Source organism: Bombina bombina, chromosome 5 (assembly GCF_027579735.1).
Source record: "Bombina bombina isolate aBomBom1 chromosome 5, aBomBom1.pri, whole genome shotgun sequence".
Classification (NCBI taxonomy): Eukaryota; Metazoa; Chordata; class Amphibia; order Anura; family Bombinatoridae; genus Bombina; species Bombina bombina.
This window is the reverse complement of record NC_069503.1, coordinates 239,501,124-239,527,707: the sequence shown is the minus strand read 5'-3', so window position 1 is coordinate 239,527,707 and position 26,584 is coordinate 239,501,124. Positions and strand designations below refer to the sequence as shown.

The 26,584-nt window shown below is 40.3% G+C and overlaps 1 protein-coding gene across 1 annotated transcript in view; it reads left to right on the top strand.

Moving 5' to 3' along the window:
* Positions 1–26,584, top strand: part of LOC128661431 (probable polyketide synthase 1) — a 165,368-nt gene that overhangs the window by 132,082 nt on the left and 6,702 nt on the right. The window contains exon 6 of the mRNA XM_053715685.1: positions 18,140–18,321. Coding sequence (XP_053571660.1) covers positions 18,140–18,321 — 182 coding nt within the window. The remainder of the gene's footprint in view (positions 1–18,139; positions 18,322–26,584) is intronic.

Genomic DNA, 26,584 nt, shown 5'->3' with positions numbered 1-26,584 from the left:
TTTTTGTGTGTCTGCCTCTGACAACAGCGATGCCATTTGCAACCTGTGCCAAAAGAAACTGAGTTGTGGGAAGTCCAACACCCACCTAGGTACAACTACTTTGCGAAGGCACATGATCGCACATCACAAACGCCTATGGGATCAACACATGAGTACAAGCAGCACACAATCTCAAAGCCGCCATCCTCCTCCTGGTCCAGCATCTTCAGCCACGTCAACCACTGCTGTCCTCCTTGCCCCCTCTCAACCATCCGCCACTCCGTCTCTCTTCCGGAGCAGTCCCTGCTCATCTGCCCACAGTCAGGTGTCTGTCAAGGACATGTTTGAGTGTAAGAAGCTAATGTCACAAAGTAACCTCCTTGCCCTGCGTCTGACAGCTGGCTTGTCTGAACTCTTAGCCCGCCAGCTTTTACCATACAAGCTGGTGGAGTCTGAGGCGTTCAAAAAATTTGTAGCTATTGGGACACCGCAGTGGAAGGTACCCAGCCAAAATTTCTTTGCAAAAAAGGCAATCCCAAACCTGTACTCGATTGTGCAAAACGAAGTAATGTCATGTCTGGCCCACAGTGTTGGGGCAAGGGTCCATCTGACCACGGATAGCTGGTCTGCAAAGCATGGTTAGGGCAGGTATATCACCTACACTGCACATTGGGTAAACCTGCTGACGGCTGCCAAGCATGGAATGTGTGGCTCTGCAGAGGAGTTGGTGACACCGCCACGACTTACAGGCAGGCCTTCTGCCACCTCCTCTACTCCTCCTACTCCATCCTCTTCCATAACCTCCTCAGCTGAGTCCTCTTCTGCTGCTGCATCTTGCTCCACATCAACGGCACCCCCCCAGCTCCCCAGGTACTATTCCACATCCCGGATACAGCAGTGTCACGCCATCTTGGGGTTGACTTGCCTGAAAGCAGAGAGTCACACCGGACCAGCACTCCTGTCCGCCCTGAACGCACAGGTGGATCAGTGGCTGACTCTGCACCAACTGGAGATCGGCAAAGTGGTTTCTGACAACGGAAGTAATTTGGTGGCGGCATTGAAATTGGGCAAGTTGACACATGTGCTGGGCATGGCACATGTGTGTAATCTGATCGTACAACGCTTTGTGCATAAGTACCCAGGCTTACAGGATGGCCTGAAGCAGGCCAGGAAGGTGTGTGGCCATTTCAGGCGTCCCTACACGGCCATGGCGCACTTTTCAGATATCCAGCGGTGAAACAACATGCCAGTGAGGTGCTTGATTTGCGACGGCCCGACACGTTGGAATTCAACACTCCTAATGTTCAACCGCCTGCTCCAACAAGAAAAAGCCGTTAACGAGTATTTGTATGACCGGGGTTCTAGGACAGCCTCTGCGGAGCTGGGAATTTTTTTGCCATGTTACTGGACGCTCATGCGCAATGCCTGTAGGCTCATGCATCCTTTTGAGGAGGTGACAAACCTAGTCAGTTGCACCGAAGACACCATCAGTGACATCATACCATTTGTTTTCTTCCTGGAGCGTGCCCTGCGAAGAGTGCTGGATCAGGCCGTAGATGAGCATGAAGAGGAAAAGTTGTGGTCACCATCACCACCAGAAACAGCCTTTTCAGCATTGCTTGCTGGACCAGCGGCAACGCTGGAAGAGGATTGTGAGGAAGAGGAGTCAGAGGAGGAATGTGGCTTTGAGGAGGAGGAAGACCAACCACAACAAGCATCCCAGGGTGCTCGTTGTCACCTATCTGGTACCCGTGGTGTTGTACGTGGCTGGGGGAAGAAGATACCTTCAGTGAGATGACTGAGGACGAAGAACGGGACATGAGTAGCTCGGCATCCAACCTTGTGCAAATTGGGCTTTCATGCTGTCGTGCCTGTTGAGGGACCCTCGTGAAAAAAAAGCTGAAGGAGAACGACCTGTACTGGGTGTCCACGCTACTAGACCAACGGTATAAGCATAAAGTGTTTGAAATGTTACCAAATTACGGCAAGCCGGAAAGGATGCAGCAGTTCCAAAATAAATTAAAAAGTATTCTTTACACAGCGTATAAGGGTGATGTCACAGCACAACGAGAATCTAACAGGGGAAGAGGTGAAAGTAATCCTCCGACTCCCGCGACCACGCCGGCAAGGACAGGACACTTTACAGACGTGTTGTTGATGGAGGACATGCAGAGCTTTTTAAGTCCTATGCATCGCCACAGCCCTTCGGGGTCCACCCTCAGAGAACGACTCGACCGACAGGTAGCAGACTACCTCGCCTTAACTGCAGATCTCGACACTCTGAGGAGCGATGAACCCCTTGACTACTGGGTGTGCAGGCTTGACCTGTGGTCTGAGCTATCCTAATTTGTGATAGAACTTCTGGCCTGCCCCGCTTCAAGTGTCCTGTCAGAAAGGACCTTCAGTGCAGCATGAGGTATTGTCACTGAGAAGAGAAGTCGCCTAGGTCAAAAAAGTCTAGATTACCTCACCTTTTTTTAAGATGAATGAGGGATAGATCCCAAAGGGACTGACATTGGGCGATACATTCAAGTAAAAAAGGCCTGATGAGATGAGCTGCCTTGGGCTAAAAATGGTCCACACACTGCTGTATTTTATCTTCGAATGCCGGATGACCTGCGTGACTTATCTGCCACCAACTAAGGTTCAAGCCGCAATGTTTTAGGGCACTTTCTGCCTGGGAAACAAACATCAATTTTTCTGGCCGCTGCTAGAGCAGTGGATGCAACAATACCTAATTTTTCAGGCATGTGTACATGCCAAATTTTTCTGGCCTCTGGTGCTGCACTGTGGCTTCAAAAACCAAACCAAAAAAAAGGCACATAACAGGGATTAAACTGATAAGAATAGTACTACTTAACACACCACTCCTATCTGGTGGCACTTTAGATTGCACGCTCAGTGCCCCAAATTTGAAGTAGGAGGACCGACCAAGCATCTTTTTCCATCTCCCGGTTCCTAAAATCCATGCCATATACACGTCCCCTGATAGGGGACGTAACAGGGATTAAACTGATAAGAATAGTACTACTTTAACATACCTTATAATAATGCAGAGAGAGGCAATGCAGAGAGAGGAGTCTGAAGAAGAGGAGTCAGAGAAGGAAGGTGGCTTTGAGGAGGTGGAAGACCAGGGGGCTTGTTGTCACCTTTCGGGGACCCTTGGTGTTGTACGTGGCTGGGTGGAGGAAGAAACCTTCAATGACATCAGTGAGGACAAGAAACGGGACATGGCTAGCTTGGTATCCAACCTTGTGCAAATGGGGAGTTTGCGGTTGTGCAAATGGACTGTTTGCGGTTGTTTGCGGTGCGTTAAACGGGGAGTTTGGTCTGTCACTGTGAAGCGGGCGTAACCCTTACACATAACCCTTACACTACCTGATCGATACAACATCATACCTGATGTTTTAAAGCATGTTATTCCAAACAATTTAGGAATGTTAGGTGATTTATGCCCTTTATGGTTTAAAACCAGACTCTGCATCAACTATGTAATTTTCCATGGGAGTTTTGCCATGGATCCCCCTCCGGCACGCCACAGTCCAGGAGTTAGTCCCCTTGAAACAACTTTCCCATCACTATTGTGGCCAGAAAGAGTCCCTGTGGGTTTTAAAATTCGCCTGCCCATTGAAGTCAATTGGGGTTCACCCGGTTCGCAAACTTTTGCGGGAGTTCGCGTTCGCAGTTCGCAAACCCAAATTGCTGCATTGGAAACAGTGTAATTCAGAGGTTTTCTGTGGGAAAACAAGCCTCTGGGCCTGTCTAGATTTGTAAAGAACTACACAATGAGTTATTTTTTCTATATTTTGTGCATAGTGGAGGATTTTAAACTCACCTTTTATCTCCCCCTAATTTAAAATGTTGTTGTATTCTGCCCGGAATCAACTTCACCCAGCAGTGATTCTAACCTTCTCCCAGCTGATGAGTGGCAAAAACCACAAAACAGTCTGTCCTGGGATGGTTATGAATCACTGCACTAACCCTAGCTAAGTTTATAAGCTGTGTGAACAGCGATACTTTGGTGTAAAGGGAACCTGCTGAAAAGCAGACTGAAGTAAAAATGGTCCACACACTGCTGTATTTTATCTTCGAATGCCGGATGACTTGCGTGACTTATCTGCCACCAACTAAGGTTCAAGCGGCAATGTTTTAGGGCACTTTCTGCCTGGGAAACAAACATCAATTTTTCTGGCCGCTGCTAGAGCAGTGGCTGCAACAATACCTAATTTTTCAGGCATGTGTACATGCCAAATTTTTCTGGCCTCTGGTGCTGCACTGTGGCTTCAAAAACCAAACCAAAAAAAAGGCACATAACAGGGATTAAACTGATAAGAATAGTACTACTTAACACACCACTCTTATCTGGTGGCACTTTAGATTGCACGCTCAGTGCCCCAAATTTGAAGTAGGAGGACCGACCAAGCATCTTTTTCCATCTCCCGGTTCCTAAAATCCATGCCATATACACGTCCCCTGATAAGGGACGTAACAGGGATTAAACTGATAAGAATAGTATTACTTAACACACCACTCATATCTGGTGGCACAGTAGATTGCACGTGCAGTGCCCCAAATTTGAAGTAGGAGGACCGACCAAGCATCTTTTTCCATCTCCCGGTTCCTAAAATCCATGCCATATACACGTCCCCTGATAGGGGACGTAACAGGGATTAAACTGATAAGAATAGTACTACTTTAACATACCTTATAATAATGCAGAGAGAGGCAATGCAGAGAGAGGAGTCTGAAGAAGAGGAGTCAGAGGAGGAAGGTGGCTTTGAGGAGGTGGAAGACCAGGGGGCTTGTTGTCACCTTTCGGGGACCCTTGGTGTTGTACGTGGCTGGGTGGAGGAAGAGACCTTCAATGACATCAGTGAGGACAAGAAACGGGACATGGCTAGCTTGGTATCCAACCTTGTGCAAATGGGGAGTTTGCGGTTGTGCAAATGGACTGTTTGCGGTTGTTTGCGGTGCGTTAAACGGTGAGTTTGGTCTGTCACTGTGAAGCGGGCGTAACCCTTACACATAACCCTTACACTACCTGATCGATACAACATCATACCTGATGTTTTAAAGCATGTTATTCCAAACAATTTAGGAATGTTAGGTGATTTATGCCCTTTATGGTTTAAAACCAGACTCTGCATCAACTATGTAATTTTCCATGGGAGTTTTGCCATGGATCCCCCTCCGGCACGCCACAGTCCAGGAGTTAGTCCCCTTGAAACAACTTTCCCATCACTATTGTGGCCAGAAAGAGTCCCTGTGGGTTTTAAAATTCGCCTGCCCATTGAAGTCAATTGGGGTTCACCCGGTTCGCCGGTTCGTAAACTTTTGCGGGAGTTCGCGTTCGCAGTTCGCAAACCCAAATTGCTGCATTGGAAACAGTGTAATTCAGAGGTTTTCTGTGGGAAAACAAGCCTCTGGGCCTGTCTAGATTTGTAAAGAACTGCACAATGAGTTATTTTTTCTATATTTTGTGCATAGTGGAGGATTTTAAACTCACCTTTTATCTCCCCCTAATTTAAAATGTTGTTGTATTCTGCCCGGAATCAACTTCACCCAGCAGTGATTCTAACCTTCTCCCAGCTGATGAGTGGCAAAAACCACAAAACAGTCTGTCCTGGGATGGTTATGAATCACTGCACTAACCCTAGCTAAGTTTATAAGCTGTGTGAACAGCGATACTTTGGTGTAAAGGGAACCTGCTGAAAAGCAGACTGAAGTAAAAAGGTGTGTCTTTGTGTACTTAATTTGCATACCTTACCCAGAATCCTTTGCTGCATTGAAAACAGTGTAATTCAGAGGTTTTCTGTGGGAAAACAAGCCTCTGGGTTTTGTAAAAAGATTTGTAAAGAACTACACAATGAGTTATTTTTTCTATATATATATACTGTGTGTATATATAAATATATATATATCTATGTGTGTGTGTCTGTGTTTGTGTTTATATATGTACATGTGTATATATATATATATATATATATATATATATATATATATATTAGTATGAGACCTTTGAGTAAAGTAGATGAAAACATTAAAAAGGCATGTGTATGCAATATTCATATTTAATACACTGTTTAAATATGTATTTACTGTAAATATTTCACATTCCAATGTTTTTCATACAGTGGAATGTATTTTTAAACAGATATTCCTATATACAGTTGTGCTCATAAGTTTACATACCCTGGCAGAATTTATGATTTCTTGGTCATTTTTCAGAGAATATGAATGATAACACAAAAACTTTTCTTTCACTCATGGTTAGTGTTTGGCTGAAGCCATTTATTATCAATCAACTGTGTTTACTCTTTTTAAATCATAATGACAACAGAAACTACCCAAATGACCCTGATCAAAAGTTTACCTACCCTGGTGATTTTGGCCTGATAACATGCACACAAGTTGACACAAATGGGTTTGAATGGCTAATAAAGGTAACCATCCTCACCTGTGATCTGTTTGCTTGTAATTAGTGTGTGTGTATAAAAGGTCAATGAGTTTCTGGACTCCTGACAGACCCTTGCATCTTTCATCCAGTGCTGCACTGACGATTCTGGATTCTGAGTCATGGGGAAAGCAAAAGAATTGTCAAAGGATCTGTGGGAAAAGGTAGTTGAACTGTATACAACAGGAAAGGGATATAAAAAGATATCCAAGGAATTCAAAATGCAAATCAGCAGTGTTCAAACTCTAATAAAGAAGTGAAAATGACGGGTTCTGTTGAAACCAAACCACGGTCTGGTAGACCAACTAAAATTTCAGAAAAATTGTACGGGATATGTGGTGTGGCTGTTTCAAGATGCACAATAAGGAGGCACTTGAAGAAAGATGGGCTGCATGGTTGAATCGCCAGAAGAAAGCCATTGCTACGCAAATGCCACAAAGTATTCCGCTTACAATACGCTAAACAGCAAAGATACAAGCCTCAAACCTTCTGGCACAAAGTCATTTGGAGTGATGAGACCAAAATTTAGCTTTTTGGCCACAACCATAAAAGCGACATTTGGAGAGGAGTCAACAAGGCCTATGATGAAAGGTACACCATTCCTACTGTGAAACACGGAGGTGGATCGCTGATGTTTTAGGGATGTGTGAGCTACAAAGGCACAGGAAATTTGGTCAGTATTGATGGCAAGATGAATGCAGTATGTTATCAAACAGAACGCCTCATTTTCCACTTCTTAATTAGATTTTGAGCACTGCTGATTTGCATTCTCAATTCTTTGGATATCTTTTTATATCCCTTTCCTGTTTTATACAGTTCAACTACCTTTTTCCCCACAGATCCTTTGACAATTCTTTTTCTTTCCCCATGACTCAGAATCCAGAAACATCAGTGCAGCACTTGATGAAAGATACAAGGGTCTGTCAGGAGTCCAGAAACTCAATGACCTTTTTATACACACACACTAATTACAAGCAAACAGATCACAGGTGAGGATGGTTACCTTTAATAGCCATTCAAACCCCTTTGTGTCAACTTATGTGCATGTTATCAGGTCAAAATCACCAGGGTATGTAAACTTTTGATCAGGGTCATTTGGGTAGTTTCTGTTGTCATTATGATTTAAAAAGAGTAAACACAGTTGATTGATAATAAATGGCTTCAGCCAAACACTAACCATGAGTGAAAGAAAAGTTTTTGTGTTATCATTCATATTCTCTAAAAAAAGGTCAAGAAATCATAAATTCTGCCAGGGTATGTAAACTTATGAGCACAACTGTATATGTATATCATGCAAGCTGTGTTTTACTCGTAATCTGGCCCAAAGTGTTTAATATGTATACTGTAAATATTTCACATTCCAATGTTGTGTACAAATAGCCAATTGTTTCTTGTACACAAAACACATCCATCATAACGATATCCCATCCATCCAAATATACACAGCATACATTACTTCCACTTCATTAAAGGGACAGTACACACCAATTTTCATATAACTGCATGTAATAGACATTACTATTATTATTATTTATTTATAAAGTACCAACAGATTCCGCAGCGCTGTCCATGGGTGCAAAGATAAAAGTACAGTGCAATACAATATAAAAGACACCAGACAAAGTTTAACAAACAAACACAAGGGGAATTGAGGGCCCTGTTTCCGTGGGAACTTACAATCTAGAATATGAGTATAAACAAAATAAAACAACAAAAAAACAGGCTACTGGATTAAAGACGTATTATGCTAAAAGTTTAATGTAATGAAGGTGCACAAAAGTGTCTGAATCATTTCATTTAGCTCTAATTTATCTGTACGCACAAAAATGGTACCTTTCACATCGTATTAATTCAGAATTTTGACCCAATCAGTCATGGAAGGTGTTGTCTGGGTCTTCCAGTGACGTAGGATTAAGCTTTTTGCCCTGTTCAGCCTTATTAGTAATGGATAGTTGCCAACCAGAATTTGGGACCCAGTCCCGGTCATTTACATGTCCTGGACTGTCCCGGCAAAATGAGTAGCGGGCGCAGCTAGGGTTGCACAGTGACATAAAATTAGGGTGGAGTAACGTCCGTTGATGTGCCTCTGCTATTGGCAGCGTAACCAGTGTGATGTCAATTCATCATTCCTTAACCCCGACACCTGCCACCTAAGGGTGATCATAACAAAAGAATGACAATGTGCGTGCCCGGATGCTTGACTGGCTCTGTGTGAGGAGGTGCCGTAAAGTTTTGTGACCTTGTGAGGCCAACGTAGAATCCTGCATCACAGAGGATCTGATCAGTTAGTGCTGAGGGCGCTTGCATACACTAAGTCTCCTATCCGGTAGTGAAAGAAGAACGATTCCTCTTGCTGACATGCAGAACTTTCACAGGACATACACAGGCTTTTAAGCTAAGTGTTTTTATCTGAATTTTTATGAAGATGGCTGCTTGTCATTTATTTTATCTTGTGAGTAGCTGCCTCTTTGCTGCACCACCTGCCCCAATTACACATACTGCACTGGGCTTTCTCAGATATCCCTAAATGGCTGTCTTCATCCTATATCCCTCTTCTCCCCCTTTCCTATCCCCATCCAATATCCCTTCTCCTCATGCCCTTCCCATGCCCTGCATCCCATTTACCTTCTCTTCCTCTTCCCATATTCCCCATCCTGTATCCCTTTTCCCATTTCCCTCACCCCATACCCCTTCTCATATCCACCACCTAGTATCCCTAGTCACCCCTTCTCTTCAAAAAGAGAGAAAGAAAGAAAGAAAGAAAGACAGAGAGAGATTGAGAGAGATTGAGAGAGATTGAGAGAAAGATTGAGAGAAAGAGATATAGAGAAATATTGAGAGATTGAGATATAGAGAAAGATTGATTGAGAGAGATTGATAGAGAGAGAGAAAGAGAAAAAGAGATATAGAGAAAGAAAGAGAAAAAGAGATATAGAGAAAGAAAGAGAAAAAGAGATATAGAGAAAGAAAGAGAAAAAGAGATATAGAGAAAGAAAGAGAGTGAGGAAGAGAGAGAGAGAAAGAAAGAGAGAGAAAGAGAGGGAGAAAGAAAGAGAGATTGGAAGAGAGAGGAAGAGAGGGAGAGAAAGAGAGAGAAAGAGAGGGAGAGAGAAAAAGAGAGTGAAAAATAGATTAATTCCATTCCTCTTCTCCCCTTTCCCATATCCCCCATCCTGTATCCTTTCTCTGCCCCTTACTATACCCCATCCAATATCGCTCCTCTCCTCCATCCTGTATCTCTCCATTCCCCTTACCCATATCCCCCATATCATATTCCTCCTCCCCTTCTTTGTGCTGTAGGTAAGTGCTAATCACACTGTGGTATGTGGTATGACAATTGTAGCAGGAGAGAGATATTGTGGAACAAAACAAGTTATCATGTGTAGAAAGAGAGAGAAAGATATATAGAGAAAAAGAGAGAGATAGAGAGAAAGAGAGATTAATTCCATTACATAAATTCTCCTTCTATACCTTTTAGTTTCATATTTTCATTTATATATATACAGTATACTAGTTGGTAAGCCTGCCCAGAGGACAGTCTATGTGTTGTAAATACAAAAAAAATTAAAAGTAGAAATACAGAAAAAAATAAACACATAAAAAAATAAAAAAATAAACCTAATCCCTATGAAAATACCCCCCCCCAAATAAAAAACACCCTCTAATCTAATGCTAAACTACCAATAGCCCTTAAAAGGGCTTTTTGTAGGGCATTTCTGTAAAGTTAAACAGTTCTTTCGCAGTTACAAAAATTCTAAATCCCCCCCCTAACAGTAAAACCCACCACCCATCAAACCCCCCAAAATAAATAATCCTAAAAAACCTAAACTACCCTTTGCCCTGAAAAACGCATTCTTCTCTTTTGCTGCCCTGAAAAGGGAATTCTGCTCTTTTGCTGCACTTAAAAGGGGATTCAGTTCTTTTAAGAAGTGCCCAAATCCTGTCTAATCCCCCCCAAAAAAAAAATTAAACCTAATCCCTATGAAAATAAAAAAGACCCCCCCCAAAAAAACACCCCCCCAATCTAATGCTAAACTACCAATAGCCCTTAAAAGGGCTTTTTGTAGGGCATTGCCCTAAGTTAAACAGCTCTTTTGCAGTTCCAAAAAATTCTAAGTACCCCTAACAGTAAAACCCACCATCCACCAAACCCCTCAAAATACTGTAAATAAACCTAACACTAAAAAACCTAAACTACCCATTGAACTGAAAAGGGCATTTGTATGGACATTGCATTCAGCTCTTTTAAGAAGTGCCTATAACCCTAATCTAAAAAAAAAACCTCTAAGTCTAACCCCCAGGTTGGTACTCACGGTTGCTGAAGTCCAGCGGAGAAGGTCCTCTTCTAGGCATTGAAGTCTTCTACCGACATCTTCTTCCAAGAAGGGACCTCTTCTTTCTTCATCCAGGACAGCAGAACTGAAGACCGGCAACTGTGGCACTCAAGACCGGTGACCGCGGAGCCATGGAGCGTGGAGGATCCTCTTTTTCCGATCGCCGCCATACACTGAATATTAAATTCAAGGTACACGATTAAAGATGGTGTCCCTTGAATTCCTATTGGCTGATTCAAATCAGCCAATAGAAATTCAAGGAACACCATCTTTAATCGTGTACCTTGAATTCACTATTCAGTTTACGATCGGAAGAAGAGGATCCACCACGCTCCATGGCTCTGAGGTCATCGGTCTTCAGTTCTGCCTTCCACTCCGGCTTGTTCCTGGAAGAAGATAGAAGAGGTCTCTGCTTGGAAGAAGATGTCGGCCGATTGGAAGAAGACTTCAATGCCTAGAAGAGGACCTTCTTTGCCGTACTTCAGCAACTGTGAGTACCCACCTGGGGGTTACATTTAGGATTTTTTTACATTTTTGGGGGGTTTGTTTTTTTTTAGATTAGGGATGGGCACTTCTTAAAAGAGCTACATGCCCTTTTAAGGGCAACAAAAGAGCTAAATGCCATTTTAAGGGTAATGCCCATACAAATGCCCTTTTCAGGGCAATGGGTAGTTTAGGTTTTTTTAGTGTTAGTTTTTTTTTATTTTGGGGGGTTTGGTGGGTGGTGGGTTTTACTGTTAGGGGGGACTTTGAATCTTTTGTAACTGCAAAAGAGCTGTTTAACTTAGGGCAATGCCCTACAAAAAGCCCTTTTAAGGGCTATTGGTAGTTTAGCATTAGATTAGGGGGTGTTTTTATTTTTGGGGGCTTTTTATTTCATAAGGATTAGGTTTAATTTTTTAATTTTTGATAATTTGTTTATTATTTTCTATAATGTTATACTTTTTTATTTTGTGTAATTTTAGCTTAATTTAAATTTATATTTTTTATTTTTAAAGTAATGTTAGGTTTTTTAATTTTTAATTTAGGTAATTGGGTTTAATTTAGGGGGTGTTAGGTTAGGTGGTTTAGATTAGGGGGTTTAGTAATTTAATTAGTTATTTGCGTTGTGGGTTTTGGTAGTTTAAGGGGTTAATAGGTTAATTTGTTTTATTGTGATGTGGGGGTTTTGCGGTTTAGGGGTTATTGGTTAATTAGGTTTACTGTGATATGGGTTTTTTGGCGGTTTGGGGGTTAATAGGGTAATTAGGTTTACTGCGATGTGGAGGTTTTGCGGTTTAGTGGTTAATAGGGTAATTAGGTTTATTGTAATGTGGGTGTTTTGCGTTTTAGGGGTTAATAGGGTAATTAGGTTTATTGTGATGTGGGGGTTTTGCGTTTAGGGGTTAATAAGGTAGGTAATTAGGTTTATTGCGATGGTTAAGGAATTAATATGTTACGTTATTTGCGGATTAAGGGTTAATTACTTTATTATTTTGCGGTGTGTAGGATTGTGGTTTAGGTGTTAATACTTTCTGTGGGAGGTTAGGTTGTTTTTTTTTTGTTATTCTTTGTGTGGGCAGTGTTTTTTTTTTTTTTTTTTTAATGCTCCGTTTGCCTTCGCTGCATCCCGGTGGATACCCAAAATGGCAGGGTGGTGAAAGAATCCACCGAAGAAGGCAGCTTTGCTGCATCCAGGTGAAATCTGTTGGCTGCCTCACGCTACCAACATTCCTTTGAGGATGCGTGCGCAATGCCAACGGCGACAGACATTACAAACGCAATTATAGTATAGATATATAAACATACATATATAGGGACCTATTTATCAAAGGTCTTGCGGACCTGATCCGACAGTGCGGATCAGGTCCGCAAGACCTCGCTGAATGCGGAGAGCAATATGCTCTCTGCATTTAACATTGCACCAGCAGCTCACAAGAGCTGCTGGTGCAACGCCGCCCCTTGCTGACTCACGGCCAATGGTCCGCCTGCAGGGATGTGTCAATCAACCCGATCGCACTCGGGTTGATTTCCGGCGATTCCTGTCCGCCTCATCAGAGCAGGCGGACATGGTTATGGAGCAGCGGTCTTTAGACTGCTGCTTCATAACTGCTGTTTCTGGCAAGTCTGAAGACTCACCAGAAACACGGGCCCACAAGCTCCGTTCGGAGCTTGATAAATGGGCCCCATAATCTGCACCATAATAAATAGGTAGAAATAAATTATGCTAATTATGTGTGTTTGGCAAAGTGGGTGGAAATTTAGAACAGGGGGTGTGGTAAAAAATTCCATGCAGGTAAATGATAGCTGCAAAGTGTCCCTGGAAATGTTTTTCAAATGTTGGCAACTATGATACTGATCTAAAAATCCAGTGTAAAACCTTTTAAAAACTTACTTAGAATCTCCCAGTTTAGCACTGTTGATTACACCAAGTGAAAGAGCAGGAACAGCAGGCACTTTACCCCCCTTCCCTGTATATGAAAAGGCAGATACAAACTGCAGCTGCAGGGCTTTGTTAGGAGTTTGAAAATCAGCACAATCACCTAGATTACGAGTTTTGAGCGCTATAGGGAAAGTAAAAAACGCCACAAAATTGGCGTTATTTAACCTCCTATAGCGCTGCCATTACAAGTTGCGCGTACGATATGGAGATTTTGAGCTTCATACCGCACCCAAATACAAGCGGTGTTTTGACTTGCTCATGCACGCTTTCCTCATAAACATCAATTGGGAGAGCCAGCTAAAAGAAAACCTAACACCTGCAATCGCGGAAACAAAAGCTCCGTAACGCAGCCCCATTGATGTCTATGGGGAAAAAGAAAATATAGTTTAAACCTAACACCCTAACATAAACCCCTAGTCTAAACATCCCTAATCTGCCGCCCAACATCGCCGACACCTACATAATGTTATTAACCCTTAATCTGCCGCTCCCGATATCGCCGCCACCTAAATAAAACTATTAACCCCTAATCTGCTGCTCCCGATGTTGCTGCCACTATACTAAAGTTATTAACCCCTATTCCACTGCACCCCAACATCGGTGCAACTATATTAAAGTTATTAACCCCTATTTCGCCGCTCCCCAACATTGCCGCAACTAAATAAAGTTATTAACCCCTAAACCTCTGGCCTCCCACATCACTACCACTAAATAAACCTATTAACCCATAAACCGCCAGCCCCCCACATCGCAACAACCTAAATTAAACTATATTAACCCCTAAACCTAACCCTAACGTAACCCTAACCTTAAAAACACCCCCTAACTTTAACATAATTAAAATATAGTTAAATTAAAATTACAATTATTAACTAAATAAACCTATTAACCCCTTAACCGCCAGCCCCCCACATTGCAACAACCTAAATTAAACTATTAACCCCTAACCCTAAACCTAACCCTAACCCTAACACCCCCTAACTTTAAAATAATTAAAATAGATCTAAATTAAATTTACAATTATTAACTAAATAATACCTATTTAAAACCAAATACTTACCTGTGAAATAAAACCTAAGCTAGCTACAATATAACCTAGCTTAGGTTTTATTTTTATTTCACAGGTAAGTTTGTATTTATTTTAACTAGGTAGACTAGTTAGTAAATAGGTATTAACTATTTACTAACTACCTAGCTAAAATAAATACAAACTTACCTGTGAAATAAAACTTAACCTGCCTTACACTAAAACCTAACATTACAAAATAAAAAAACTACCATAACAACAACAAAAAAAATGAAATTATCCAAAAAAATAAAGATTATTCCTATTCTTATACCCTTTAGAAAAAAAAAAAAAAAAAAAAAAAAGCCCTGAGATAAACAGCTCTTTGCTCCAAAAAAAATATAAACACCCCGTAACACTATACAGACCCCCACCCCTCAAACTACCAAGGGCCCTTAAAAGGGCCTTTTGTAGGGCATTGGCCTGAGATAAAAAGCTCTTTTGCTCCAAATAAAAATAAAAACGCCCCCTAACACTATACAAACCCCCACCCCCCAAACTACCAAGGGCCCTTGAAAGGGCCTTTTGGGGGGCCCTTTAACCCCTTAACGACCAACGACGTATGGGGTACGTCCTGCAAAAAAATGCAGTTAACGACCAAGGACGTACCCCGTACGTCGTTGGTCTTTGAAAGCAGTGGAAGCGATCCTGATCACTTCCAACTGCTTTCATGTTATAGCAGTGATGCCTCGATATTGAGGCATCCTGCTATAACACTTTTTAGCCGTCCGATGCAGAGAGAGCCACCCTGTGGCCCTCTCTGCATCGGCCATCGATGGCCATGTTCGTTGGTGGGTGGGAGCTGATCCAGGGAGGCGGGTGGGCGGCCATCGGTGGGGAAGGGGGGTGGGATCGAGTGCACGCGCGGGTGCGCATGCGTGCACGGAAGCGGGTGCGCGCGTGGGCGGGTGGGAACCCTACACTATGGAACAACTAAGGTGGTACTCGGTGGGAGAGAGGGTGGGAACATTACAAATTTTAGCGATCTGGGAGAGGGTGAGGGTTGGGGGTTGAGGGGGGGCAGCTACACTACAGAAAATAGTATTTTTAAAATAAAAAAAGATAAAAAAAACACATTTGATTTCAAACTGGGTGCTGGCAGACAGCTGCAGTACCCAATATGGCGCACAATAGGCAGGGGGGGGGGGTGTTAGAGAGCTGTTTGGGGGGATCAGGGAGGTTGGGGGCTAAGGGGGAATCCTACAGAGCAGAATTATTATTTAAAAAAAATAATCCCAAAAAACCTCTTATTTTAGTACTAGCAGACTTACTGCCAGTACTTAAGATGGCGGGGACAATTGTGGGGTGGGGGAGGGAAGAGAGCTGTTTGGGAGGGATCAGGGGGTGTGATGTGTCATGTGGGAGGTTGATACCTACACTAAAGCTAAAATTAACCCTGCAAGCTCCCTACAAGCTCCCTAATTAACCCCTTCACTGCTGGGCATAATACATGTGTGGTGCGCAGCAGCATTTAGCGGCCTTCTAAATACTAAAAAGCAACGCCAAAGCCATATATGTCTGCTATTTCTGAACAAAGGGGATCCCAGAGAAGCATTTACAACATTTTGTGCCATAATTGCACAAGCTGTTTGTAAATAATTTCAGTGAGAAACCTAAAGTTTGTTAAAAAATCTGTGAAAAAGTGAACTTTTTTTTATTTGATCACATTTGGCGGTGAAATTGTGGCATGAAATATACCAAAATGGGCCTAGATCAATACTTTGGGTTGTCTACTACACTACACTAAAGCTAAAATTAACACTACAAGCTCCCTACATGCTCCCTAATTAACCCCTTCACTGCTGGGCATAATACAGGTGTGGTGCAGCCTTTATTGGATACAAAGTAAATAAAAATTCACAAACCTTGGTGTTGTCGGTGCATATAACAAATGGTGTAGACCTATACCTCCAACCCTCTTGGGCGCATCACTAGATGCATTTCGCCATAGCTTTATCGATGGTGACAAGCTACGGCGAAAGCTACGGCGAAACGAGTCTGGTGACGCGCCCAAGGGGGTCGGAGGTATAGGTCTACACCATTTGTTATATGCACCGACAACACCAAGGTCTGTGAATTTTTATTTACTTTGCATCCAATAAAGGCTATGTTTCACTGCTACAAGACCGGAGTGTTTGAACTATTCATTGTTACAAGTTGGATTAACAGCTCACAGGTAATCACAGGAGTGTTAAGGAGTGAGAGACTGTTATGCATATTACTTTCATGGGAGGATTTACTGCCTAAAAACCTAACTTGCAAAAAAAGCTAAGAACATGTAAACATTGGGTATTTCTAAACTCAGGACAAAATTTAGAAACTATTTAGCATGGGTGTTTTTTGGTGGTGTAGATGTGTAACAGATATTGGGGTTCAAAGATAGAAAAAGTGTGTTTTTTTCCATTTTTTCCTCATATTTTATAATTTTTTTATAGTAAATTATAAGATATGATGAAAATAATGGTATCTTTAGAAAGTCCATTTAATGGTGAGAAAAACGGTATATAATATGTGTGGGTATAGTAAATGAGTAAGAGGAAAATTACAGCTAAACACAAACACCACAAAAATGTAAAAATAGCCTTGGTCCAAAACGGACAGAAAATGGAAAAGTGCTGTGGTCATTAAGGGGTTAAAGGGCATTTTTTAGGGCATTGCCCTGAGATAAACAGCTCTTTTGCTAAAAAAAATATTCCTATTCTAATACCCATAAAAAAACCATCCCCAAATAAAAAACCTAATCTAGAATAAACTACCAATGGCCCTTAAAAGGGCCATTTGTAGGGCATTGCCCTAAAGATATTAGCTCTTTTAGTGATAAAAAAAATACAAATACTCACTAACATTACAAACAACCCCCCAAACCCACAAAATAAAAAAAAAAACTATCTAAAAAACCAAAGCTAACCCTTGCCCTGAAAAGGCCTTTTTTTTGGCATTGCCCTTAAAAGGGAATTTAGCTCTTTTACAAGCACAAACCCTAATCTAAAAAAATACACACCCAAAAAACCCTAAAAAAAAGCCTAACACTAACCCCGACAATACACTTACAGTTTTTGAAGTCCCGCTTGAACGATCTTCATCCTGGCGAAGTCTTTATTCAGGCGACCTCTTCAATCCTCATCCCAGCGGCGAAGTCCTCATCCAAGCGGCGAGAAGTCTTCATCCAGACGACCTCTTCAATCTTCATCCAGGCGGCATCTTCTATCTTGATCCCGGAGGTGCGGAGCGGGTCCATCCTGAAGACATCTGGTGCGGAGTATCCTCTTCATATGGTCACCGCCGTACACTGAATTTTCAATGCAAGGGACGCGATTCAAGATGGCGTCCCTTGCATTCCTATTGGCTGAAAATTTTGAATTAGCCAATAGGAATTAGGATTGCTAAAATCCTATTAGCTGATTTGAATAGCCAATAGGATGTTAGCAGCCCTAATGGGCTATATAAATGGGTCATTTACAAAACATTTATGCAAAGAAAAATCTAGTGTACAATATCCCTTTAAATCCCCTTTCATTGCTTCATCATACCTTAAATATAAAGGCATAACAAATAGTAAGGTGATTCATAGCTTTATCAAACTCAATATTATAAAGACTCACACTTACATGCTGAGAGATCTAAAAAGCATTATTCTTGTTATAAACAATATATTAAAAAATATCATACGTGCTCTGTTGAATATTAGAAATTTGAATTTGAATTTTATGTTAATTTACAATTATGAGGTCAGAAAATACATTTCTTTCTGCAAGGAAATAATAACTTAAAATACCAAATACAAAAGTAAGAATCGGAGGTAACTGCAATAGAGAGATAGCTATATTAACTGAGAGAGTATGTTTCACCATATTATTAATCTGAATTTATTGTTATTTACACAGGAGACTGTGAGATGGCTGTATGTGGTGGAGTGAGCTGTATCATGGAGCCTCGTGTCTTTGTTGCTCTCAGTAAGGCTAAAATGATTTCTCCTGAAGGAATTAGCAAACCATTTTCCCAGAATGCAGATGGCTATGGAAGAGGAGAAGGATGTGGTGTTGTTTTACTAATGCCTCTAAAAAAGGTATATATTTTTTTTCTTCAGTTGACAAAAATCATTACCTCTCTTTTTCTTGTTTTACTTCTCATGGGCCCAAAAATGTAATTTTTCACATTGTAGGCTAGATTAAGAGTGGCGTACTAACTGTTGCGTGCAAGCGAAAATAGGTTTATCACGACTCTTTGAAGTAGTGCACGTATTACGTGTTGAAATTAAGCATGTTTGCTTGAGCCCAATTGAATTTTAAGCGCTTGGGGAAAAAGCAACTTCGGAACTCTGGTTATCTGTTACGTGTGTCATAAAAGTTGCAAAAAATACATAAAAATACATTTAAAAGTACAGTTACACCCATAATAACACTATCTAATAAAAAGTATTAAAAAAAATATTGCATAAAAAAATTATATGGGCTCAAAGATATAAGGGCCCCTATTTAACAAAGTCTGGCGGACCTGATCTGACAGTGTGGATCAGGTCCGCCAGACCTCGCTGAATACGGAGAGCAATACGCTCTCCGTATTCAGCATTGCACCAGCAGCTCACAAAAGCTGCTGGTGCAACGCCGCCCCCTGCAGATTCGCGACCAATCGGCCGCCAGCAGGAAGGTGTCAATCAACCCGATTGTACTTGATCGGGGTGAATTCCGGCGATGTCTGTCCGCTTGCTCAGAGCAGACGGACAGGTTATGGAGCAGCGGTCTTTGTGACCGCTGCTTCATAAATGCTGTTTCTGGCAAGCCTTCATTCGGAGCTTGATAGATAGGCCCCAAGATCTTAAGTTTAAAAAAAAAAACATGTAAAGGGCTTTAACATAGAGATACATACATATACATGTCTAAATATGTATATTTATGTACGTATATATATATATATATATATATATATATATATATATATATATATATATACACACACACACACTGGACCGAAACATTGGGATGTAACTGGATTGGAAATAAAAGACAAGTGAGGTACTAAGCTGTGTTGCGAGGTGTGAAGCTTTGTGTGAATTTGGATCTCTGCACTAGATATTAACACTTAAAGGGCCATAATACCCACATGTTTAGCCATAATACCCACATGTTTAAACACTTGAAAGTGATGCAGCATAGCTGTAAAAATCTGACTAGAAAATGTAAGCTGAACATCTCTATGTAAAAAAGAAAGATATTTTACCTCAAAAGTTTCTCAGTAGCCACATTCCATTGTTAAGGACTTCTAAGCAGCAAATTAGTATGTCTGTCCCAAGACAGCGGAAGGAGCGAGCTTACGTGCACTCTCATCTTATTTCCCTATTCAGCTTAAAGGGACATTAAACCCACATTTTTTCTTTCAGGATTAGGAAAGAGCATGCGATTTTAAACAACTTTCCGATTTACTTCCATTATCTAAGTTGGTTAATTCTCTTGATATATCATAAATAAAGCATATCTAAATAGGCTCAGTAGCTCCTGATTGGTTGCTGCACATAAGTGCTGCATGTGATTGGCTCACCTATGTGTATTGTTATTTCTTCAACAAAGGATACCTAAAGAATTAAGCAAATTAGATAATAATAGTAAATTGGAATGTTGTTAAAAATTGTATTATCTAACTGAATCATGAAAGAAAACTTTAAGGAAGTTTACAATGAAATCTCATGAGAGTTAAGTGAAATCTCATGGGATCACAGTAAAAGAGTTCATGACCTCAGCACTGTTGATGCTGATTGACTGCTGTTCATTTCTTCATTTTTTTATTATATTTTTTACCTGCAGGTGAACAGCAGTTGAGTATAACGTTTTACACAGAACTTACTCTGCTGAGCTGAGGAAGTTGTGAGGTAAAATATCTTCCTTTTTTACATAGAGATGCTCAGGTGATATTTTCCTGTCAGCTTTTTACAGTTATACTGCATCAGTTTCAAGTGAGTATTATGTCCCTTTAAGAGAGAGTGCAGTGGTAAGACTGTATGTGTATATACAGGGGCAAAACTACAGGGGTGCAGAGGCCACAATTGCGACTGGGCCCCCAAGGGTGGGGGCCCAGCTTTATTTATTTATTTATTTTTTTAAAGAAAAAATGTTGACCTGCCACTGCCTGCACTGAGTGTGACATGATGCTTCACTAGTGTCTCTGACTACAGGGGTTAGTGTTTCTGTTTTACCCATTGGTGTTTATGTGTGTATGTATGTATGTGACTGTGTGTGTATTTATGCATGTATGTGTATGTGTGTGTGTATGTTTGTGGAACCAGCAAATTACAGACCATGATACTACAGCATGGGGGTGCGGGGGGTAAACAGTGTCACTATACAGTACCACTATATACAGTACTGGGGGCTGGACCATGTCACAGACTTCTGTGGTCACTTTATAAAGTACTGGGGCGGGTAGGGTCAGGCCAGCCATCTCACCGGCAGATTACAGACTGTGTCACTGACTCACTATATACAGTACTGGTGTGTTAAACAGTGTCACTATATACAGTAATAGGGGGTCAGACCATCTCACAGACTGTGGGCACAGGGTACCTCCTTTTGCAGACATGTAATCTGATTCACATATGCATCAAATTCACTTTTTTTTTTGGGGGGGGGGGGGGAAGGGCCCTTCTTAGATTCTTGCACCTGGGCCCTGTGGTTTCTAGTTACGCCTCTGTGTATATATATATATATATATATATATACACACAGTATATATATATATATATATATATATATACATACATATACACACATAACTATGAAAATTATGCAATATTCATATTTACTAAAGTGTTTAACTGTGTATTTCACATTTTAAATAATTATTCATATATATATATATATATATATATGTTGCGGGTAAAGTTATATATTGGTTAATTCTAGCATTACCCAGGTAAAACCTGGGTAAAACGGACATTACCCAAGCGACTGTGGCTAAAAGTGAAGTAACATCTTAAATCTCCACATCAAACATTTAAATGATTCACTGTAATTCCCCCATCTTAACTATCTTTTTTGCCTCTGCCCGGGCGGTTCACTTTTTGGTGGATGCCAGTGGATTGTCAGGGTGCCTTCTTTCAACCCTCCAGGTGGAGGCAAAAGAAATAGTGTAGATGAGGGAATTACATTAAATCAGGCTTTTACCCAGAGCCGCTTGGGTAATGTCTGTTTTCTCACGGGTAATCCTAGGATTTCGGACTTTACCCATAATATCTATCTATCTGTCTATCTATCTATCTATCTATCTATCTATCTATCTATCTATATATATATATATATATATATATATATATACACACACACACACACACATACATATATATACACACACACACATACATATATATATATACACACACACACACACACATATATATATATATATATATATATATATATATAAAATACTGTATATATATATATATGTATGTATATATATATATATATATATATATATATATATATATATGTGTGTGTTTTTAAGAATAAATAGAACATATTCCGCTATGTAAAGTACATTGGAATGTGAAATATTAATATTTCACATGTGGTTAGTGCACTTGGTTAAACGTAATGGTCTGGTTTGTGCGACTTTGGTGTTTTCACTTTTCATGCTCCATTGAAATCTATGGGGGCATATGTTAATTCGGCTGCGATATTCTAAGTTCCGCTTTTTGTGCACGTCGGGTTAGCGCAAGTGTGAAAAATGTTTTACTTTCAACTACTAATACGTGCTCTACCCGATGCAAGCAAAAATCTTACTTCTAGCAGAGTTAGTGCGGGAGCAGGAGCACAAACTAAAGTTCTAATTGTAATCTAGCCGATAACGTAATATAGCCTAGATTATAAGTGGAGTTCCAAAACGCTGTTGTGCGCTAACACTGCTCAAGTTAAATCAATAGCCCTTTAATTTTTGTGCTCATAGCACAAGTTAAAAGTAAAATATCAGAGCATGAGCAAAAGCCTAGGGCGAGCTAAAATCAGGATGTCAGATACTTTTGGTACTTCTATAGGGGCCCACTGAAAAACTCATGTCAGGTATTGATCGATAATTAAGCCAAAGGGCAAAAAGTTCTTCACTGAGTTTATAAACTATGCTTTTCTATTGAGATATGTTTAAAAACTGCACACATACATACATACACATACATATGTAGACATACATACAAATACAAACCCATACAGATACTGTATATACATGCACACATATATATCTACACACATACAAATAAACACACATACATATTTGTCTTTCAGCCCAGTCCTACACTTTGTTATATAACATATCCCCCCTTTAAATCACTGTTCAAACATTTTTCTCAATAATACAACTATATATTAAAGGGACACTGAACCCAAATTTTTTCTTTTGTAATTCAGAAAGAGCATGCAATTTTAAGCAACTTTCTAATTTACTCCTATTATCAATTTTTCTTCGTTCTCTTGTTATCATTATTTGAAAAATAAGGCATCTAATCTTTTTTTTTTTGGTTTTAGTACTCTGGACAGCACTTTTTTATTTGTGGATGAATTTATCCACCAATCAGCAAGGACAACCCAGGTTGTTCACCAAAAATGGGCCGGTATCTAAACTTACATTCTGGCATTTCAAATAAAGATACCAAGAGAATGAAGAAAATTTGATAATAGGAGTAAATTAGAAATTTGCTTAAAATTTCATGCTCAATCTGAATCCCAAAATAATATTTTTGGGTACAGTGTCCCTTTAAATTTAAAATTTACATATACAAGTGAAATACTTTATTTTAATATATTATACAATTGTTTTGCTATGCATTTATTCTAGCCTTAGCACTTTACTACAGGTCTCCAAGAGTGCTACATTTTCCTGCACTGGAGCACAACTCATAACTCACCACTTGTTGTAATATGAGTGATGATAGCACACCCTACACTATCCATTGAAAGTATATGTTGTGCTAAAAAAATGGTTGGGTTAAGATTCTCTTGTTAAACTTTTTTAACTTTCATATGGACAAAAAAAAAAGACTTCAGATGGTGAGTAAAAAAACCTGGGGTTCTGTTTTTGGGTTTTTGGAGGGGGCTTTAGTTTTATTACAGGGTTTTATATTGTTTGTTTTAATTTTTGGAGAGGGTTTTTAGTGGGGCTTTTTATTTTTTGGGGTACTTTAGTTTTAGTATAGGACTTTTTATTTGTGGGGTGCTTTTTTAACAATATAATGTTTGTGTTCTTTTTTTAAGTTAAGGAGTCTTAGGTTAGGAGTCTTGGGGGTTATCAGTTAGGGGGGTAATAGTGTAGGGGGTTTATTGCAATGGGTGTTAATACGATGAGCAGTACTAACACCAGGGTAACAAACAGTGGCAGACGCAAACTGCCAGCTAATGTGCTTGCCAACCCCAGGACCCCATACAATGAATTACAGAGACCCATATATGATGTAGTGTGTGTCTATCTGTATCTATAAAATGTGTATGTATCTGTATGTATACGTTTATGCTATGTAGTGTGTGTGTGTGTGTGTGTGTGTGTGTATCTGCATGTATAAGTGTAAGCTATGTAGTGTGTGTGTGTGTATCTGCATGTATAAGTGTATGCTATGTAGTGTGTGTGTATCTGTGTGTATAAGTGTATGTTGTGTAGTGTGTGTATATCTGCCTGTATAAGTGTATGCTATGTAGTGTGTGTGTGTATCTGCACGTATAAGATTATGCTATGTTGTGTGTGTGTGTGTGTATCTGCATGTGTAAGAGTATGCTATGTAGTCTCTGTGTGTATCTGTATGTATAAGTGTATGCTATGTAGTGTGTGTGTGTATCTGCATGTATAAGTGTAAGCTAGTATATAGCATGTGTGTGTATCTGTATGTATGTGTCTATCTGCATGTATAAGTGTATGCTATGTAGTGTGTGTGTGTATCTGCATGTATAAGTGTAAGCTAGTATATAGTATGTGTGTGTATCTGTATGTATGTGTCTATCTGCATGTATAAGTGTATGTTATGTAGTGTGTGTGTGTATCTGAATGTATAAGTGTATGCTGTGTAGTGTGTGTGTATCTGCATGTATAACTGTACGCCATGTAGTGTGTTACTGTGCATTTTTGCTGACTTTAAAGGTCAGAATCTAGAATATTAATAGGGAATGCAGAGAGCAGTTTTAAAGACTCTATTATTAAATGTCCAGTTAAGATAAAAATATTTTGCACTGTCTCTGCAAAGGCTAATTAAATACATAGCTCACATAGCTATACCAGTGGTTTGAGCTTGTGTTTGATTTGCTGCCTGTGTATTAAAAGATATAACTTTATTTAGAATTTTAATTATATTACTTTGGTCTTATGATTTTTTTTAAGCCCCGTCCTTGCTCCTGCCCACCACATTTCAATTTTTTGCCACGGGGGGTGTGTGTCCCTCTTTTGAATTTTGAAATGTTAGGAGGTATGGTGTTGTATTGGTTTAGGGCTTAAGAATGGAGGGGTTCATTGTTATGGGGTTTTTGGTGGTTTAGGATTTATATTCTGATGTGAGTTGTGGTGGTTTATGAATTGATAGTGTAGGAGGTTATATTTTAATGGGGTTGTGGTGGCTTAAAGGGTAATAGTGTAGAGGTTGATTGTGATGGGAGTAGTGGTGAAATAGGTGTTAACTAGTGTAGGGAAGGGGTTGTGGCAGTTTAGAGCTTAATAGTGTAGAGGATTTTATTGTTTATTGCTTGTTTATAGTGTAAGGGTTGTATTGTGATTGGGGTTGTGGCATTTTAGGAGTTAATAAAGTGTAGGGGGTTATTTAGATGACAGTTGTGGAGGTTTAGGAGTTATCTGTGTAGGGCTGTGTAGGTTTATATTGTGTTTTTTTATTATTAAAAGGATAACAAATAAACAAATGTATTAACGCATAAACATAATTGGAGGTAGTGTTTTAACTTGGGTTAGTGCACATATTACAAGTTGAAAGTAAAATGTTCACTCAAGAGTGAAAGCCGATGTGTGCTAACTTCAGGGCTTTGGATATTGCGACTGTGCAACTTCTTAGACTTTAGAGAGTAATGTCTGCTGTGCATTGCTTCATGGGCTGTCAATCATCCGATCGGATTGGGATAATTTCAATCTGCCACCTTTTAGGTGGTGGACAGATTAACCCCTTAAGGACCACAGCACTTTTCCATTTTCTGACTGTTTGTGACCAGGGCTATTTTTACATTTCTGCGGTGTTTGTGTTTAGCTGTAATTTTTCTCTTACTCATTTACTGTACCTACACATATTATATACTGTTTTTCTCGCCATTAAATGGACTTTCTAAAGATACCATTATTTTCATCATATCTGAATGATCAGATCAGATTAGAAATACTCAATGTTTACATTTTCTTTACTTTGTTTGCAAATTATAGGGCAATAAGCACAAGTAGCACTTTGCTATTTCCAGTATAAGTTTGTGTTTTTTTTTTTTTCTTTGTTTGTTTTTTAATTATATATTTTCTGCAGTATAGGACCCCCCTTACCACCCATCCTCCCTGAGCCCCCCCAAACAGCTTTCTAACCCTCCCCCCCCCCCTCACTATTTGCTGCCATTTTGGGTACAGGCAGCTGTCTGCCAGTACCCACTTTTGAATAAATTTGCCCATTTTTTATATATATATAAATATATTTCTGTAGTGTATCTGCTCCCACCCTCCATTCTGTACCCCCTCCCAGACCTAGATTCCTTTTTTATAATCATTTAAAGTCTCCCACCACTTCTTATACTTATATGCTCATATGAGCAGATCACGGGCACACGCGCACGCACTTGCATGCACCAGCGAGTGAATTCACACTGCCTGCCGGAAGTTCACCATCGATGGCCTCCCACCCACCTCCCTGCAATGGCTTCCACCCACCAACGATCACGACTATTGATGACTGATGCAGAAAGGGCTACAGAATGGCTCTCTTTGCATCGAATGACTAAAAAATGTTACTGCAGGATGCCTCAATATTGAGTCATCACTGCAATAACATGAAAGTGGGTGCAGGTTGCGTCCTTGGTCGTTAACAACCATTTTGTGTAGGACGTACCCTGTACGTCATTGGTCGTTAAGGGGTTAAGGAGCAGTAATCTTTTGATTGCTGCTTCTTAACTTTCGTTTCAGGCGAGCCTTAAATGATTGGTCTCCAAAGCAGCATTCGCTGCTTGATAAATGGAGCCCTATGTATGTACCATCAAAATACCATGGATCCTGTAATGCTGCCCTAGGTAACCAATCTGCTTGCATCTCTACCCTACTCCCGACTTCTGCTTTCTTATATATGTTCAAAGGTTTATAAGTAGAACTTATTGCATCCATATGCCACACAG